The sequence below is a fragment of the Cyrtonyx montezumae genome, unplaced genomic scaffold, assembly GCF_038088225.1.
Source record: "Cyrtonyx montezumae isolate F1298 unplaced genomic scaffold, pur_monq_1.0 scaffold_265, whole genome shotgun sequence".
Classification (NCBI taxonomy): Eukaryota; Metazoa; Chordata; class Aves; order Galliformes; family Odontophoridae; genus Cyrtonyx; species Cyrtonyx montezumae.
In genome coordinates, this window is record NW_027072009.1 from 3479 (window position 1) to 24457 (window position 20979).

General features: G+C 60.9%; 1 protein-coding gene across 1 annotated transcript; it reads right to left on the reverse strand.

The window, feature by feature from the left end:
• Window positions 1-7438: 7438 nt before the first annotated feature.
• EMC4 (ER membrane protein complex subunit 4) lies at window positions 7439-9137 on the reverse strand. The gene is given in 5 exon segments (XM_065740511.1): window positions 7439-7474; window positions 7587-7747; window positions 8789-8819; window positions 8821-8943; window positions 9042-9137. Coding segments are annotated over 5 exon segments (399 nt in total). The 5' UTR covers window positions 9090-9137.
• Between the last annotated feature and the right edge of the window lie 11842 nt (window positions 9138-20979).

The window sequence follows — 20979 nt, forward strand, 5'->3', positions numbered from 1 at the left end:
GCACGCTGCGACTTCCGCGCACACGGAAGTGGTGGAGCTGGTGAGCGACGCCGCCCCGCCCCGAGCGCGCGCCCGCGGCGGGGCCGTCACGTGACCGCTCCCGCTCCTCCCCCACCCCCCCCCCCCGCAGCACGACAGCGCCGTGTCCGCGTACACGTACGAGCGGACGCTGATGATGGAGCAGCGCTCCCAAATGCTGCGCCACGTGCGGCTCTCGGTGCGTGCGACGCCGCGTCACGTGACCGCGACGTGCCCGCGTCACGTGGCGCCGCCCCGGGTGACGCCCCGCCCACATCCGCTAGGCGCGACGCGGAGGCTCCGCCCACTCAGCGCCGCACAGCGCCGCGGAGGACGAAAATGGCGCCGACACCGCCGCCACCGCCGGACCGCAACCGTGAGTGGGGGAGGGGCACTGGGAGCACTGGGAGGGACTGGGAGGGGATACTGGGAGGGACTGGGAGCACTGCGAGGGGATACTGGGACTCTGAGCCGTACTGGACGGACTGGGAGGGGATACTGGGACTCTGAGCCGGGACTGGGACGGACTGGGAGGGGATACTGGACTCTGAGCCATACTGGGACGGACTGGAGGGGATACTGGGACTCTGAGCCATACTGGGACGGACTGGGAGGGGATACTGGGACTCTGAGCTGTACTGGGACGGACTGGGACGGACTGGGAGGGGATACTGGGACTCTGAGCCATACTGGGACGGACTGGGAGGGGATACTGGGACTCTGAGCCATACTGGGACGGACTGGGACGGACTGGGAGGGGATACTGGGACTCTGAGCCATACTGGGACGGACTGGGACGGACTGGGAGGGGATACTGGGACTCTGAGCCATACTGGGGACGGACTGGGACGGACTGGGAGGGGATACTGGGACTCTGAGCCGTACTGGGACGGACTGGGAGGGGATACTGGGACTCTGAGCTGTACTGGGACGGACTGGGATGGACTGGGAGGGGATACTGGGACTCTGAGCCATACTGGGACGGACTGGGAGGGGATACTGGGACTCTGAGCCATACTGGGACGGACTGGGACGGACTGGGAGGGGATACTGGGACTCTGAGCCATACTGGGACGGACTGGGAGGGGATACTGGGACTCTGAGCCATACTGGGACGGACTGGGACGGACTGGGAGGGGATACTGGGACTCTGAGCCGTACTGGGACGGACTGGGACGGACTGGGGAGGGGATACTGGGACTCTGAGCCATACTGGGACGGACTGGGACGGACTGGGAGGGGATACTGGGACTGTGAGCCGTACTGGGACGGACTGGGAGGGGATACTGGGACTCTGAGCCGTACTGGGACGGACTGGGAGGGGATACTGGGACTGTGAGCCATACTGGGACGGACTGGGACGGACTGGGAGGGGATACTGGGACTCTGAGCCATACTGGGACGGACTGGGACGGACTGGGAGGGGATACTGGGACTCTGAGCCATACTGGACGGACTGGGAGGGGATACTGGACTCTGAGCCATACTGGGACGGACTGGGACGGACTGGGAGGGGATACTGGGACTCTGAACCATACTGGGACGGACTGGGACGGACTGGGAGGGGATACTGGGACTCTGAGCTGTACTGGGACGGACTGGGACGGACTGGGAGGGGATACTGGGACTCTGAGCCATACTGGGACGGACTGGGACGGACTGGGAGGGGATACTGGACTCTGAGCCATACTGGACGGACTGGGAGGGGATACTGGGACTGTGAGCCGTACTGGGACGGACTGGGGAGGGGATACTGGGACTCTGAGCCATACTGGGACGGACTGGGACAAACTGGGAGGGGATACTGGGACTGTGAGCCGTACTGGGACGGACTGGGAGGGGATACTGGGACTCTGAGCCGTACTGGACGGACTGGGAGGGGATACTGGGACTGTGAGCCATACTGGGACGGACTGGGAGGGGATACTGGGACTCTGAGCCATACTGGGACGGACTGGGACGGACTGGGAGGGGATACTGGGACTCTGAGCCATACTGGGACGGACTGGGAGGGGATACTGGGACTCTGAGCCATACTGGGACGGACTGGGACGGACTGGGAGGGGATACTGGGACTCTGAACCATACTGGGACGGACTGGGACGGACTGGAGGGGATACTGGGACTCTGAGCTGTACTGGACGGACTGGGACGGACTGGGAGGGGATACTGGGACTCTGAGCCATACTGGGACGGACTGGGACGGACTGGGAGGGGATACTGGGACTCTGAGCCATACTGGGACGGACTGGGAGGGATACTGGGACTCTGAGCCATACTGGGACGGACTGGGATGGACTGGGAGGGATACTGGGACTCTGAGCCATACTGGGACGGACTGGGACGGACTGGGGGGGGATACTGGGACTCTGAGCCATACTGGGACGGACTGGGAGGGGATACTGGGACTCTGAGCCATACTGGGACGGACTGGGAGGGGATACTGGGGACTCTGAGCCATACTGGACGGACTGGACGGACTGGGAGGGGATACTGGACTCTGAGCTGTACTGGGACGGACTGGGACGGACTGGAGGGGATACTGGGACTCTGAGCTGTACTGGGACGGACTGGGACGGACTGGGAGGGGATACTGGGACTCTGAGCCATACTGGGACGGACTGGGAGGGGATACTGGACTCTGAGCTGTACTGGGACGGACTGGGAAGGGATACTGGGACTGTGAGCCATACTGGGACGGACTGGGAGGGGATACTGGGACTGTGAGCCATACTGGGACGACTGGGAAGGGATACTGGACTCTGAGCCGTACTGGGACGGACTGGGAGGGGATACTGGACTGTGAGCTGTACTGGGACGGACTGGGAAGGGATACTGGGACTCTGAGCCGTACTGGGACGGACTGGGAGGGGATACTGGGACTGTGAGCCGTACTGCGGACGGACTGGGACGGACTGGGAGCGGATACTGGGACTCTGAGCTGTACTGGACGGACTGGGACGGACTGGGAGGGGATACTGGGACTCTGAGCCGTACTGGGATGGACTGGGAGGGGATACTGGGACTCTGAGCCATACTGGGACGGACTGGGAGGGGATACTGGGACTCTGAGCCATACTGGGACGGACTGGGACGGACTGGAGGGGATACTGGGACTCTGAGCCATACTGGGACGGGACTGGGAGGGGATACTGGGACTCTGAGCCGTACTGGGACGGACTGGGACGGACTGGGAGGGGATACTGGGACTCTGAGCCATACTGGGACGGACTGGAGGGGATACTGGGACTCTGAGCTGTACTGGGACGGACTGGGAGGGGATACTGGGACTGTGAGCCATACTGGGACGGACTGGGACAAACTGGGAGGGGATACTGGACTCTGAGCTGTACTGGGACGGACTGGACGGACTGGGAGGGGATACTGGACTCTGAGCTGTACTGGGACGGACTGGGACGGACTGGGAGGGGATACTGGAATCTGAGCCATACTGGGACGGACTGGGAGGGGGATACTGGGACTCTGAGCCATACTGGGACGGACTGGGAGGGGATACTGGGACTCTGAGCCGTACTGGGACGGACTGGACGGACTGGGAGGGGATACTGGGACTCTGAGCCGTACTGGGACGGACTGGGACGGACTGGGAGGGGATACTGGGACTCTGAGCCGTACTGGGACGGACTGGGACGGACTGGGAGGGGATACTGGGACTCTGAGCCATACTGGGACGGACTGGGACAAACTGGGAGGGGATACTGGGACTGTGAGCCGTACTGGGACGGACTGGGAGGGGATACTGGGACTCTGAGCCGTACTGGGACGACTGGGAGGGGATACTGGGACTCTGAGCCATACTGGACGGACTGGAGGGGATACTGGGACTCTGAGCCATACTGGGACGGACTGGGACGGACTGGGAGGGGATACTGGGACTCTGAGCTGTACTGGGACGGACTGGAGGGGATACTGGGACTCTGAGCTGTACTGGACGGACTGGGACGGACTGGGAGGGGATACTGGGACTCTGAGCCATACTGGGACGGACTGGAGGGGATACTGGGACTCTGAGCTGTACTGGGACGGACTGGGACGGACTGGGAGGGGATACTGGGACTCTGAACCATACTGGGACGGACTGGGAGGGGATACTGGGACTCTGAGCATACTGGGACGGACTGGGACGGACTGGGAGGGGATACTGGACTCCTGAACCATACTGGGGACGGACTGGGAGGGGATACTGGGACTCTGAGCCATACTGGGACGGACTGGGACGGGACTGGGAGGGGATACTGGGACTCTGAGCCATACTGGGACGGACTGGGACGGACTGGGAGGGGATACTGGGACTCTGAGCTGTACTGGGACGGACTGGGAGGGGATACTGGGACTCTGAGCTGTACTGGGACGGACTGGGATGGACTGGGAGGGGATACTGGACTCTGAGCCATACTGGGACGGACTGGGAGGGGATACTGGGACTCTGAGCCGTACTGGGACGGACTGGGAGGGGATACTGGGACTCTGAGCTGTACTGGGACGGACTGGACGGACTGGGAGGGGATACCTGGGACTCTGAGCTGTACTGGGGACGGACTGGACGGACTGGGAGGGGATACTGGGACTCTGAGCCATACTGGGACGGGACTGGGAGGGGGATACTGGGACTCTGAGCTGTACTGGGACGGACTGGACGGACTGGGAGGGGATACTGGGACTCTGAGCTGTACTGGGACGGACTGGGATGGACTGGGAGGGGATACTGGGACTCTGAGCCATACTGGGACGGACTGGGACGGACTGGGAGGGGATACTGGGACTCTGAGCCGGACTGGTACGGACTGGGACGGACTGGGAGGGGATACTGGGACTGTGAGCCGTACTGGGACGGACTGGGACGGACTGGGAGGGGATACTGGGACTCTGAGCCGGACTGGGACGGACTGGGAGGGGATACTGGGACTCTGAGCCATACTGGGATGGACTGGGAGGGGATACTGGGACTCTGAGCTGTACTGGGACGGACTGGGACGGACTGGGAGGGGATACTGGGACTCTGAGCCATACTGGGACGGACTGGGACGGACTGGGAGGGGATACTGGGACTCTGAGCTGTACTGGGACGGACTGGGATGGACTGGGAGGGGATACTGGGACTCTGAGCCATACTGGGACGGACTGGGACGGACTGGGAGGGGATACTGGGACTCTGAGCCATACTGGGACGGACTGGGACGGACTGGGAGGGGATACTGGGACTCTGAGCCGTACTGGGACGGACTGGGAGGGGATACTGGGACTCTGAGCCATACTGGGACGGACTGGGACGGACTGGGAGGGGATACTGGGACTCTGAGCCGTACTGGGACGGACTGGGACGGACTGGGAGGGGATACTGGGACTCTGAGCTGTACTGGGAAGGACTGGGAGGGGATACTGGGACTGTGAGCCATACTGGGACGGACTGGGAGGGGATACTGGGACTCTGAGCCGTACTGGGACGGACTGGGACGGACTGGGAGGGGATACTGGGACTGTGAGCCGTACTGGGACGGACTGGGACGGACTGGGAGGGGATACTGGGACTCTGAGCCGGACTGGGACGGACTGGGAGGGGATACTGGGACTCTGAGCCATACTGGGATGGACTGGGAGGGGATACTGGGACTCTGAGCTGTACTGGGACGGACTGGGACGGACTGGGAGGGGATACTGGGACTCTGAGCCATACTGGGACGGACTGGGACGGACTGGGAGGGGATACTGGGACTCTGAGCTGTACTGGGACGGACTGGGATGGACTGGGAGGGGATACTGGGACTCTGAGCCATACTGGGACGGACTGGGACGGACTGGGAGGGGATACTGGGACTCTGAGCCGTACTGGGACGGACTGGGAGGGGATACTGGGACTCTGAGCCATACTGGGACGGACTGGGACGGACTGGGAGGGGATACTGGGACTCTGAGCCGTACTGGGACGGACTGGGACGGACTGGGAGGGGATACTGGGACTCTGAGCTGTACTGGGAAGGACTGGGAGGGGATACTGGGACTGTGAGCCATACTGGGACGGACTGGGAGGGGATACTGGGACTCTGAGCCGTACTGGGACGGACTGGGACGGACTGGGAGGGGATACTGGGACTGTGAGCCGTACTGGGACGGACTGGGACGGACTGGGAGGGGATACTGGGACTCTGAGCCATACTGGGATGGACTGGGAGGGGATACTGGGACTCAGCCGTACTGGTTGTACTGGTTGTACTGGTCGTACTGGTCGCACTGGCGCAGGGACAACGTGCGGCGCATGCACGCTGCGGAGCGTTTGAACGACGCCATCGTGCGGCGCTCCGCGGGAGCGCGCCTGGTGCTGCTCGACCTGCCCGCCCCGCCCCCACCGCCGCGCTCCCGCGACGATAACTGTATCCATGGCAACGGGGGGGGAGCGGGGGGGGATTGGGGAGACCGCGGCGGGAATGGGAGAAGGGGGAGGGGATTTAAAGGGGAAGTGCCGGAATGAAAGGGGAAACGAAGGGATTAACGGGGAAATGAAGGAAATAAAGGGGAAATGAAGGGGAATTAAAGGGGAAATGAAGGGGAATTAAAGGGGAAATGAAGGGATTAAAGGGGAAATGAAGGGATTAAAGGGGAAATGAAGGGATTAAAGGGGAAATGAAGGGATTAAAGGGGAAATGAAGGGATTAAAGGGGAAATGACGGGGTGGGGCCCGGAAGTTGATGGGCGCGCGCTCCTTAGCGGCGCAGACGTGGAGTTCCTGGAGGTGCTGACGGAGGGGCTCGGCCCCGTGCTGCTGGTGCGGGGCGGGGACTGCCCCAGTACGCACCAGTAAGGACCAGTCCGGGCACCGCTGCGGGGCGACCAGGGCTCCCAGTACGGCTCTGACACTCCCAGTACACGGCACCAGGGCTCCCAGTACAGCTCTGACAGTCCCAGTACGCGGCACCAGTGCTCCCAGTATGGTTCTGAGAGTCCCAGTACGCAGCACCAGTGCTCCCAGTACGGCTCTGACAGTCCCAGTACGCGGCACCAGTGCTCCCAGTACGGCTCTGACAGTCCCAGTACACGGCACCAGTGCTCCCAGTACGGCTCTCAACACTCGTGCTGCGCTCCCAGTACACCAGAGTGCTCTCAGTAAGGCTCCAGTTTGCTCCCAGTACACTCCCAGTACGCTCCCAGTACACCGAGCACGTCCCCTGCGTACGCTGTGGGTCCCAGCACACCGAGCGCGTTCCCAGTGCTCCCAGTACCCCCCCACGGCACAATAAACTCGTCCTCCACCACTGCTGCTGCCTCCTTCATTCTGGAGCCCCCAAGGTGCCCCCCATGGTGCCCCTGCCCCACAAGGTGCCCCCCATGGTGCCCCCCCAGGTGCCCCCCAGGTTTCCATCCCCCTCAGCACACTGCTCCGTGGGCTCACGCTTTATTCCTGTGCTCAGAGGATCATTCCCCCCCCGGTCACCTCCATGCGCTGCGGAGAAGGGGGGAACCGTCACCGCACTGCGGCTCCGCCGCCGCCCGGGGGTTCCCCCCCCAACCCGGGGCGTTTTGGGGGCCCGCGGGGGGGGGCTCGGGGGCCGTACCTGCGGGGGGGCGACGAAGGCGAGCCAGTCCGAGGCGTGGGTGGGCAGCAGCCCCATGGCCTGGCACTTGTACAGCGCCAGCGCCAGCCCCAGCCCGTTCCCCAGCAGGAACACCAGCCCCTGCAGCAGCCGCGCGCTCGAGCTCTCCAGCAGCTTCAGGGCTGCGGGGACACGGACCACGGGGGGCTGGGAGGGGGTACGGGGGGCTGGGAGGGGATATGGGGGGGCTGGGAGGGGATACGGGGGGCTGGGAGGGGCTGGGAGGGGATAGGGGGGGCTGGGAGGGGATAGGGGGGGCTGGGAGGGGATACAGGGGGCTGGGAGGGGATACAGGGGGCTGGGAGGAGGTAGGGGGGGGTACAGTGGTCTGGGAGGGGATACGGGGGGCACTGGGATGTACTGGGAGGGGATACGGGGGGCTGGGAGGGGATATGGGGGGCTGGGAGGGGATACGGGGGGCTGGGAGGGGATATGGGGGGGCTGGGAGGGGATATGGGGGGCTGGGAGGGGATACGGGGGGCTGGGAGGGGATACGGGGGGCTGAGAGGGGATATGGGGGGGCTGGGAGGGGATATGGGGGGGCTGGGAGGGGATAGGGGGGGCTGGGAGGGGCTGGGAGGGGATAGGGGGGGACTGGGAGGGGGTAGGGGGGGCTGGGAGGGGATGGGGGGGGGTACAGTGGTCTGGGAGGGGATACGGGGGGGCACTGGGATGTACTGGGAGGGGATACAGGGGGCTGGGAGGGGATACGGGGGGCTGGGCCGTACTGGGAGGGGATACGGGGGCACTGGGATGTACTGGGAGGGGATACAGGGGGCTGGGAGGGGATACGGGGGGCTGGGCCGTACTGGGAGGGGATACGGGGGCACTGGGATGTACTGGGAGGGGATACAGGGGGCTGGGAGGGGATACGGGGGGCTGGGCCGTACTGGGAGGGGATACGGGGGCACTGGGATGTACTGGGAGGGGATACAGGGGGCTGGGAGGGGATACGGGGCGCTGGGCCGTACTGGGAGGGGATACGGGGGCACTGGGATGTACTGGGAGGGGATATGGGGGTACTGGGATGCAGTGGCTCTGTCCCAGCGGATACTGGGAGGCCACGGGGGGGGGGGCGGGCCCGCGCAGGGATGGGGGCAGTGGGCCGCCGTGGGGCCGCACCCCACGGGCAGAGGGCGCCCCCGGGGCCCACGGGCACTCACTGGAGGACAGCGAGAGCAGCGCCTGCAGCGGCCCGCCAGCCCATCATGCCCACCATCATGGCGGGGAAGATGGAGATGGTGTTCCCGGCCATGTACATGATGAACAGGTTCATGGGGATCTGCTTCAGCGGCCCCAGCGCGACGTCCCAGCAGCGCTGCGGGACACGGCGGGGACGGAGCGGTCACGCGGCGCGCGGCCCCCCCCCGCGGCCCCCCCCGCGGCCCCACGCGCTGCCCCACGCGCGGCCCCTACCTTCTCCACCAGGATGCGGTCGCTCTCGTGCACGCCGCCCTCCCCCATCTGCCGCTCCGAGAACCCCACGGGGCCGCGGCTCTCGGGGGCTCCGCGGGCTCTGAAACGGACACAGCGGCGCCGTCAGCGGCCGCGGCCCACGCGCGGGCCGCCCCTCCTCCACCCCACGGCCCCGGCCCACGAGCGGCCGCCCCCTCCTCCACCCCACGGCCCCGGCCCACGAGCGGCCGCCCCCTCCTCCACCCCACGGCCCCGGCCCACGAGCGGACCGCCCCCTCCTCCACCCCACGGCCCCGGCCCACGAGCGGACCGCCCCCTCCTGCACCCCACGGCCCCGGCTCACTCGCGGCCGCCCTCTCCTCCACCCCACGGCCCCGGCTCACTCGCGGCCGCCCCCCTCCTCCACCCCACGGCCCCGGCCCACGAACGGGCCGCCCCCTCCTCCACCCCACGGCCCCGGCCCACGAACGGGCCGCCCCCTCCTCCACCCCACGGCCCCGGCCCACTCGCGGCCGCCCCCCGCCGCCCCCCGCCCACTCGCGGCCGCCCCCCGCTGCTCACCGCCCACTCGCGGCCGCCCCGAGCTCCATCGACCACTTGAACCGCCGCGCGCGGACCGCGGCCGCCGCCATCTCCGAAGCGCCGCCGGCGACAGTCACGGGACCGGAAGTGGGCGGATCCTAAGGGGGGGGTATATGTCCCGTGGCCACGTGACGCGGGAAGGCGGAAGTGGGGGCGTAGCAACGCCGTAGCGACGCGACGCCGAGAGGGGGGGCGGGGCTATGGGGGGCGGGGACGTGTGGGCGGGGCTACGGGAGGCGGTGTTATGGGGTCCTCTGTTGTTATGGGGTCCTCTGTTGTTATGGGGTCCGCTGCCGTTATGGGGTCCGCTGTTTTGGGGTCCGCCGTTATGGGGTCCGCTGCCGTTAAGGGGTCCGGTGCCGTTCTGGGGTCCCGGTCCAACATCTCCGCTGTCACGTGGTTAAGGTCCGGCTTTGGGCCCGGGGTGCAGGGCGCACTCAGCGGGCGGGTTCGCGGGGTCAGGATCCCCGCCCTCACCGTCCGCACGGGTCCTTAACGGGCGCCGAGCCACGCTGACCCCACGTCCCGTGGGCTCACGGCCGCGGGCACCCACAGCTCTCCGCACAGCTCCGCACAAAGCACCGCCCCACGCCCCGCCTCATTCCCGCCCCATTCCCGCCCCGTCCCGCCCCACACCCCGCCCCGTCCCGCCCCGTCCCCGCCCCACACCCCGCCCCGTCCCCGCCACGCCCCACGCCCCGCCCCGTCCCGCCCCGTCCCGCCCCCCCGCCACCGTTCAAAAGCTGTGCCCGGGGCGTCGGTGCTCCACAGCCGCGGATCGGAGCGGATCGGAGCGGATCGGAGCGGATCTCGGAGAGCGGAGCGGTCGCGGAGCGGCGCTGCCTTTCCCGGCACAGCGGTGGGTTCGGGCTTCGCTTCGGGGTTCGGTTGGGGCTCTCTCTCTTTTCGGTTCGGGGTTCGGTTGGGGCTCTCTCTCTTTTCGGTTCGGGTTTCGGTTGGGGCTCTCTCTGTCTCTTTTCGGTTCGGGGTTCGGTTGGGGCTCTCTCTCTTTTCGGTTCGGGGTTCGGTTGGGGCTCTCTCTGTCTCTTTTCGGTTCGGGGTTCGGTTGGGGCTCTCTCTGTCTCTTTTCGGTTCGGGGTTCGGTTGGGGCTCTCTCTCTTTTCGGTTCGGGTTTCGGTTGGGGCTCTCTCTGTCTCTTTTCGGTTCGGGGTTCGGTTGGGGCTCTCTCTCTTTTCGGTTCGGGTTTCGGTTGGGGCTCTCTCTGTCTCTTTTCGGTTCGGGGTTCGGTTGGGGCTCTCTCTCTTTTCGGTTCGGGGTTCGGTTGGGGCTCTCTCTCTCTCTTTTCGGTTCGGGGTTCGGTTGGGGCTCTCTCTCTTTTCGGTTCGGGGTTCGGTTGGGGCTCTCTCTCTCTCTTTTCGGTTCGGGTTTCGGTTGGGGCTCTCTCTCTCTCTTTTCGGTTCGGGGTTCGGTTGGGGCTCTCTCTCTTTTCGGTTCGGGGTTCGGTTGGGGCTCTCTCTCTCTCTTTTCGGTTCGGGTTTCGGTTGGGGCTCTCTCTGTCTCTTTTCGGTTCGGGGTTCGGTTGGGGCTCTCTCTGTCTCTTTTCGGTTCGGGTTTCTCTCTGTGTCCGTTCCCTCTTTCCGTTTCTGTGCAGCTGCGGTGTTTCCCTCTCTGGGACCGCTGTCCTTTTTCTCTCATCCCTCTGCTTTCCTTCTCGTTTTTGTTTTCTGCCGCTTTTCTCTTTCTTTTTCTCTCTTTCGTTTTTGCTTTCTGCCGCCTTTCTTTCTCTCTTTCGTTTCCGTTTTTGTTTTCTGCCGCTTTTCTTTCCCTCTTTTTCGTTTTTTTCTGCCGCTTTTCTCTTTCTCTTTCCGTTTTTGTTTTCTGCCGCTTTTCTTTTTCTCTTTTTCTTTTTCGTTTTTGTTTTCTGCCGCTTTTCTTTCCCTCTTTTTCGTTTTTGTTTTCCGCCGCTTTTCTTTTTCTTTTTCGTTTTTGTTTTCTGCCGCTTTTCTTTTTCTTTCTCTTTTTCGTTTTTGTTTTCTGCCGCTTTTCTTTTTCTCTTTTTCGTTTTTGTTTTCTGCCGCTTTTCTTTTTCTTTCTCTTTTTCGTTTTTGTTTTCTGCCGCTTTTCTTTTCCTTTTTCGTTTTTGTTTTCCGCCGCTTTTCTTTCTCTCTTTCCGTTTTTCTTCTGCCGCTTCTTTCGCTTTGTTCTGCCGCTTTTCTCTCTTTCCGTTTTTCTTCTGCCGCTTTTCTTTCTCTTTTTCGCTTTGTTTTCCGCCGCTTTTCTTTCTCTTTTTCGCTTTGTTTTCCGCCGCTTTTCTTTCTCTTTTTCGCTTTGTTTTCCGCCGCTTTTCTTTCTCTTGGTTTGATTCCCTGACACAGCCCCCCAATCAACAACACCAGCAACAGCACCTCCCCTCCCAACCAACACCGCCAGCAACAGCATCTTCCTCTCATCACCAATACCAGGAATAGCATCTCCTCCCCAACCAACACCAGGAACAGCATCTTCCCCCCACAGCAGGGCGTCCCCTGCTTCAAAGTGCACTTTGCCTCTCCCCCATCACAGCCTCTCTCTCACTTTGGTTTTCCCCAGGGTCTGCAGGGTTTGTTCCATTGCTGCACTGCATCTGCGTGGCCAGCGCAGAACACGGAGCCCAACTGGAACTCCTGCTCGCACAACAAGTCTTGGTTTGATTCCCTGACACAGCTCCCAACAGTGTCACCCCAAAAAGTCACCCAAGGTGTTACTCTCTGATTACCCCCCTCAGTGGTTCTCCAACATCACTCCCAGTATGACCCTATCATCCACACCCCACATCAACCCAAATCAATGCCCCCAATAAGCTTCCCAGCACCCCTCTCTTACACCCCCCCCCAGTGACACTTCCCAACATCAAACCAATGTTACTGCATCACTCAGGGGTGTCCCAGCAGCATCACACCAGTGTCACTCCTTGCTGTTAAATATCAGTGGTCCCCCAACATCACCGCACCACATTTAACTCTCCAATGTCTCCCCCAGTATCACTGGAGTACCATCCCTCAGTGTCACAAATCAGTGCCACCCCCCCAACCAACACCAGGAACAGCAACATCTCCCCCCCCAACCAACACCAGGAACAGCAACATCTCCCCCCCCAGCCAACACCAGGAACAGCAACATCTCCCCCCCCAGCCAACACCAGGAACAGCAACATCTCACCCCCCAACCAACACCAGGAACAGCGTCTCCTCCCCCCTCAACCAACACCAGGAACAGCGTCTCCCCCTCAACCTACACCAGGAACAGCATTTCCCCTCCCCAACCAACATCAGGAACAGCGTCTCCCCCTGATCAACACCAGCAACAGCATCTCCCCCCCAATCAACAACACCAGCAACAGCATCTCCCCCCCAATCAACAACACCAGCAACAGCATCTCCCCCCCAATCAACAACACCAGCAACAGCATCTCCCCCCCAATCAACAACACCAGCAACAGCACCTCCCCTCCCAACCAACACCGCCAGCAACAGCATCTTCCTCTCATCACCAATACCAGGAATAGCATCTCCTCCCCAACCAACACCAGGAACAGCATCTTCCCCCCACAGCCAACACGAGGAACAGCGTCTCCTACCCCCACAGCCAACACCAGGAACAGCGTCTCCTCCCCCCACAAACAACACCAGGAACAGCGTCTCCTCCCCCCTCAACCAACACCAGGAACAGCATCTCCTCCTCGCAACCAACACCAGGAACAGCGTCTCGTCGCCCAACCAACACCAGGAACAGTGTCTCCCCTCCTCAACCAACACCAGGAACAGCGTCTCCCCTCCCAACAACAACACCAGCAACAGCATCTTCCCCCCATTGAAAACACCAGCAACAGCATCTCCCCTCCAATTAACGCCAGCAACACCATATTCCCCCTAATCAACAACACCAGCAATACTATCTCCCCCCGAAACAACAACACCAGCAACAGCACCTCCCCTCCCAACCAACACCGCCAGCAACAGCATCTCCTCCTCATCACCAATACCAGGAACAGCGTCTCCCCCCCAACCAACACCAGGAACAGCATCTTCCCCCCACAAACAACACCAGGAACAGCATCTCTCCTCCCCCCACAACCAACATCAGGAACAGCGTCTCCTCTTCGCAACCAACACCAGGAACAGCATCTTCCCCCCACAACCAACACCAGGAACAGTGTCTCCCCCCCCACCACCACCAGGAACAGCGTCTCCTCCCTCCTCAACCAACACCAGGAACACCGTCTCCTCCCCCCACAACCAACACCAGGAACAGCGTCTAGTCGCCCAACCAACACCAGGAACAGTGTCTCCCCTCCTCAACCAACACCAGGAACAGCGTCTCCCCCCCTACCACCACTAGGAACAGCGTCTCCTCCCTCCTCAACCAACACCAGGAACAGCGTCTCCCCCCCAACCAACACCAGGAACAGCATTTCCCCTCCCCAACCAAGATCAGGAACAGCGTCTCCTCCCCCCTCAACCAACACCAGGAACAGCGTCTCCCCCCCAACCAACACCAGGAACAGCGTCTCGTCCCCCAACCAACACCAGGAACAGCGTCTTGTCCCCCAACCAACACCAGGAGCAGTGTCTCCCCTCCTCAACCAACACCAGGAACAGCGTCTCACCCCGATCAACACCAGGAACAGCGTCTCGTCCCCCAACCAACACCAGGAGCAGTGTCTCCCCTCCTCAACCAACACCAGGAACAGCGTCTCCCCCCGATCAACACCAGCAACAGCATCTTCCCCCCATTGACAACACCAGCAACAGCATCTTCCCCGCAATCAACAACACCAGCAACAGCACCTCCCCTCCCAACCAACACCGCCAGCAACAGCATCTCCCCCTCATCACCAATACCAGGAACAGCATCTCCCCCCCAACCAACACCAGGAACAGCATCTTCCCCCCACAACCAACACCAGGAACAGCGTCTCCTCCCCCCTCAACCAACACCAGGAACAGTGTCTCCTCCCCCCTCAACCAACACCAGCAACACCTTCTCCTCTCCCAACCAACACTGCCAGCAACAGCATCTTCCCCCCATCCAACACCATCAGCATCTCCCCCCCAACCTCTTGGTCTCCGACCCCCACCTCCATGCCTTTTCTCAGTTTGACTCCCTGATCTCACCCCCAGTGATACCTCAACATCACCTGTCATCGCAAACAATGTCTCTCCTACTACGTCATCTTCCAGCATCATCCCAGTGTCACTCCTTGACTTCAGCCCCCTCTGATACCCCAATGTAACCCCCCAGTGTCACTGCTGTGTGTCACCCCCCAACAGTGTCACCCCACATCTCTCCTTAATGTGACCCATAGCAATCCCACAGTGCCCCATCCCTTTATGACCCCCGGGAGTCGGGAAAGCGCCGGAAAGCAGAGAGCAGAACCCGGCAGCGGTGGGTGGGACAGGCAGTGCCAGCAGAGCGTCCCCTGCCCCAAAGGGCACTGTGCCCCTCCCCCACCGCTGCCTCTCTCCAACTGTGCTTCTCCCCAGGGTCTGCAGGGTTTGTTCCATTGCTGCACCGCATCTGCGTGGCCAGCGCAGGACACGGAGCCCAAGTGGAACTCCTGCTCGCACAACAGCTCTTGGTGTGGTGCCCAACACAGCGCCCCAGTGTCAGCCCCAAAGTTTCACCCCAACATTACTCCCTGATGTCCTCCCCCGGTGAGGCCCTAAAGTCACCTCCCACCATCCATGCCGCACATCACCGCAACGACATCAGCCCAAAGCATCACTGCCCTACAGGAACCTAACGCTCTCAGCCCCCAGCGTCCTCCCCAACATCCCTTCCTGGTGTCAGCCCAGCATCGCCCCACAGCATCACCCCATATCAGTGTCCTCCCATAATGGGAAGGACAACACAGCAGAACAGCATAAGAGCAAAACAACATCACAACCAACTCCCATCAAATGCGAACAATGTCCCAATACAACAAACGTGGACACAAGTACCAAAGAGAAAAACTCCCCTACCTTAGACGATCTCCGGTACGTAGAGTTCCAGGAAGAACCGCTCAGCTCCACTTCCTACCCTTAAGTGAGGGAGAGGAAGGGGTGGTCCCGGCCCCTCCCCTTCCTGTCATCAGCGGCATTGCACACACCTGAGCTGCCCCGGTTTGGCCCCGCCCCCCACCACGTGTGCCGTCACTGCTCCAAGTCCTCACTCAGCATTTGCACTGCAACCCCAGCGTCACCCCAACATCAGCTCTACAGCGTCAACCCAACATCAGCACTACAGCGTCATCCCCACATCACTCCGTGCTGTTAAACATCAGGGGAACCCGAATGTCACCACACCACTTCAGTCTCCATTGCCTCCCCCAGTGCCACCTCAGTACCATTTGTCAGTGTCACCCATCAGAGCCACCCCCAACAACACCAGCAACAGCATCTCCCCCACAACAACAACTCCAGCAACAGCATCTCCCCCACAACAACAACACCAGCAACAGCATCTCCCCCACAACAACAACACCAGCAACAGCGTCTCCCCCCCAACAACAACACCAGCAACAGCGTCTCCCCCCCAACAACAACACCAGCAACAGCGTCTCCCCTCAACAACAACACCAGCAACAGCGTCTCCCCCCCAACAACACCAGCAACAGCATCTCCCCCACAACAACAACACCAGTAACAGCATCTCCACCCAACAACAACACCAGCAACAGCATCTCCACCCAACAACACCAACAACAGCATCTCCCCCCAACAACAACACCAATAACAGCATCTCCCCCAACAACAACACCAACAACAGCATCTCCCCCCAACAACAACACCAATAACAGCATCTCCCCCAACAACAACACCAACAACAGCATCTCCCCCCAACAACAACACCAATAACAGCATCTCCCCCCAACAACAACACCAATAACAGCATCTCCACCCAACAACAACACCAGTAACAGCATCTCCCCGAAAAACACAAGTAACAGCATCTCCCCCCCAACAACACCAGCAACAGCATCTCCCCACGCCAAACAACACCAGCAACAGCATCTCCCCCCAACAAAAACACCAACAACAGCATCTCCCCCCCAACAACAACACCAGCAACAGCATCTCCCCCCCAACAACAACACCAGCAACAGCATCTCCCCCACAACAACAACACCAGTAACAGCATCTCCACCCAACAACAACACCAGCAACAGCATCTCCACCCAACAACACCAACAACAGCATCTCCCCCCAACAACAACACCAATAACAGCATCTCCCCCAACAACACCAGTAACAGCATCTCCACCCAACAACAACACCAGTAACAGCATCTCCCCGAAAAACACAAGTAACAGCATCTCCCCCCCAACAACACCAGCAACAGCATCTCCCCACCCCAAACAACACCAGCAACAGCATCTCCCCCCAACAACAACACCAGCAACAGCATCTCCCCCCAACAAAAACACCAACAACAGCATCTCCCCCCCAACAACAACACCAGCAACAGCATCTCCCCCCCAACAACAACACCAGCAACAGCATCTCCCCAACAATAACAACAGCAACAGCATCTCCCCCGACAACACCACTAACAGCATCTCTCCCCAACAACAGCAGCAACAGCATCTCCCCCCCAGCAAGAACACCAGCAACAGCATCTCCCCCCCAACAACAACAGCAACAGCATCTCCCCCCCAACAACAACAGCAACAGCATCTCCCCCTCAACAACAACAGCAGCAACAGCATCTCCCCCCCAACAACAACACCAACAACAGCATCTTCCCCAACAACAACTCCAGCAACAGCATCTCCCCCCCAACAACAACACCAGCAACAGCATCTCCCCCCAACAACAACACCAGCAACAGCATCTCCCCCCAACAACAACAGCAGCAACAGCATCTCCCCCCAACAACAACAGCAGCAACAGCATCTCCCCCCCAACAACAACAGCAGCAACAGCATCTCCCCCCCAACAACAACACCAACAACAACATCTCCCCCCAACAACAGCAGCAACAACATCTCCCCCCCAACAACAACACCAGCAACAGCATCTCCCCCAACAACAACACCAGCAACAGCATCTCCCCCAACAACAACACCAGCAACAGCATCTCCCCCCCTCCCCTTGGTCTCCCACCCCCACCGTCACCCCCACCTCCATGTCTTCTCTCAGTGTGACTACCTGATCTCACCCCCAGTGATACCCCAACACCTTCCCAGTGACAGCAAACAATGTCCCCCAACAGCGTCACCTTCCAGCATCACCCCAGTGTCACTCCTTGACTTCAGCCCCCACTGATACCACAACGTAACCCCCCAATGTCACTGCTGTGTGTCACCCCTCAACAGTGTCACCCCACATCTCCCCTCGATGTGACCCATAGCAGTCCCACAGTGCCCCATTACTTTATGACCCCCGGGAGGCGGCAAAGCGCCGGAAAGCAGAGAGCAGAACCCGGCAGCGGGGGGGGGACAGGCAGTGCCAGCAGGGCGTCCCCTGCCCCAAAGGGCACTGTGCCCCTCCCCCACCGCTGCCTCTCTCCAGCTGTGCTTCTCCCCAGGGTCTGCAGGGTTTGTTCCATTGCTGCACCGCATCTGCGTGGCCAGCGCAGGACACGGAGCCCAAGTGGAACTCCTGCTCGCACAACAGCTCTTGGTGTGGTGCCCAGCACAGCCCCACAGCGGCACCCCGAAACGTCGCCCACTGTTACCACGATTTCCCCCTCAGTGGTTCTCCAACATCACTCCCCGCTCGACCCCACCATCCACACCTCACCCCAAATCAGTACCCTCAGTAACGTTCCCAGCATCCCTCTCCTAAGCCCCCCCAGTGTCACTTCCCAACATCACCCCAATGTCACTGCGTCACTCGGGGGTGTCCCAGCAGCGTCACCCCCACATCACTCCGTGCTGTTAAACATCAGTGGTACCCCAACGTCTCCGCACCACTTCACTCTCCAATGTCCCCCCAATATCACCTCAGTACCATCCCTCAGTGTCACCCATCAGTGCCACCCCCCCGACAACAACACCACCAACAGCATCTCCCCCCAAAAAACACCAGCAACAGCATCTCCCCCCCAACAACAACACCAGCAACAGCATCTCCCCCCCAACAACAACACCAGCAACAGCATCTCCCCCCCAACAACAACACCAGCAACAGCATCTCCCCCCCAACAACAACACCAGCAACAGCATCTCCCCCCCCAACAACAACACCAGCAAAAGCATCTCCCCCCCCAACAACAACACCAGCAACAGCATCTCCCCCCCAACAACAACACCAGCAACAGCATCTCCCCCCAAAAAACACCAGCAACAGCATCTCCCCCCCAACAACAACACCAGCAACAGCATCTCCCCCCCAACAACACCAACAACAGCATCTCCCCCCAACAACAACAGCAGCAACAGCATCTCCCCCCACACATCAACAGCAGCAACAGCATCTCCCCCCCAACAAGAACACCAACAACAGCATCTCCCCCCAACAACAACTCCAGCAACAGCATCTCCCCCCAACAACAACTCCAGGAACAGCATCTCCCCCCAACAACAACTCCAGCAACAGCATCTCCCCCAACAACAACACCAGCAAGAGCATCTCCCCCCAACAACAAAGCAGCAACAGCATCTCCCCCCAACAACAACAGCAGCAACAGCATCTCCCCCCCAATAACAACTCCAGCAACAGCATCTCCCCCCCAACAACAACACCAGCAACAGCATCTCCCCCCCAACAACAGCACCAGCAACAGCATCTCCCCCCCAACAACAACACCAACAACAGCATCTCCCCCCAACAACAGCAGCAACAGCATCTCCCCCCCAACAACAACACCAGCAACAGCATCTCCCCCCCAACAACAACACCAACAACAGCATCTCCCCCCCAACAACAACACCAACATCAGCATCTCCCCCCCAACAACAACAGCAGCAACAGCATCTACCCCCCAACAACAACAGCAGCAACAGCATCTCCCCCCCAACAACAACAGCAGCAACAGCATCTACCCCCCAACAACAACAGCAGCAACAGCATCTCCCCCCAAAAAACAACAGCAACAACATCTCCCCCCCAACAACAACACCAGCAACAGCATCTCCCCCCCAACCAACACCAGGAAAAGCATCTCCCCCCTCTCCTTGGTCTCCCACCCCCACCGTCACCCCCACCTCCATGTCTTCTCTCAGTGTGACTCCCTGATTTCACTCCCAGTGATACCCCAACACCACCCCAGTGACAGCAAACAATGTCCCCCAACAGCGTCATCTTCCAGCATCACCCCAATGTCACTCCTTGACTTCAGCCCCCACTGATACCCCAACGTAACCCCCCAATGTCACTGCTGTGTGTCACCCCTCAACAGTGTCACCCCACAGTGCCCTATCACTTTATGACCCCCGGGAGGCGGCAAAGCGCCGGAAAGCAGAGAGCAGAACCCGGCAGCGGGGGGTGGGACAGGCAGTGCCAGCAGGGCGTCCCCTGCCCCAAAGGGCACTGTGCCTCTCCCCCACCGCTGCCTCTCTCCAGCTGTGCTTCTCCCCAGGGTCTGCAGGGTTTGTTCCATTGCTGCACCGCATCTGCGTGGCCAGCGCAGGACACGGAGCCCAACTGGAACTCCTGCTCGCACAACAGCTCTTGGTGTGGTGCCCAGCACAGCCCCCCAGGGTCAGCCCCAAAGTGTCACCCACTGTTACCCCGATTTCACCCTCAGTGGTTCTCCAACATCACTCCCCGCTCGACCCCACCATCCACACCTCACCCCCAATCAGTGCCCCCAGTAACGATCCCAGCATCCCTTTCCTGGTGCCCCCCCAGTGTCACTTCCCAACATCACCCCAATGTCACTGCGTCACTCGGGGGTGTCCCAGCAGCGTCACCCCCACAACACTCCGTGCTGTTAAACAGCAGTGGTACCCCAACGTCTCCGCACCGCTTCACTCTCCAATGTCCCCCCAATATCACCTCAGTACCATCCCTCAGTGTCACCCATCAGTGCCACCCCCCCACAACAACCAACACTACCAAGAGCATCTCCCCCCAAAAAACAACAAGAACACCATCACCTCGCTAACAACAACACCAACAGCATCTCCCCCCAGCAACAAAAGCAGCAACACCATCTCCCCCCAACAACAACACCAGCAACAGCATCTCCCCCCCAACAACAACACCAGCAACAGCATCTCCTCCCAACAACAACACCAGCAACAGCATCTCCCCCCAACAACAACACCAGCAACAGCATCTCCCCCCCAACAACAACACCAACAACAGCATCTCCCCCTCATCACCAATACCAGGAACAGCGTCTCCTCCTCAACCAACACCAGGAACTGCATCTTCCCCCCACAACCAACACCAGGAACAGCGTCTCCTCCTCGCAACCAACACCA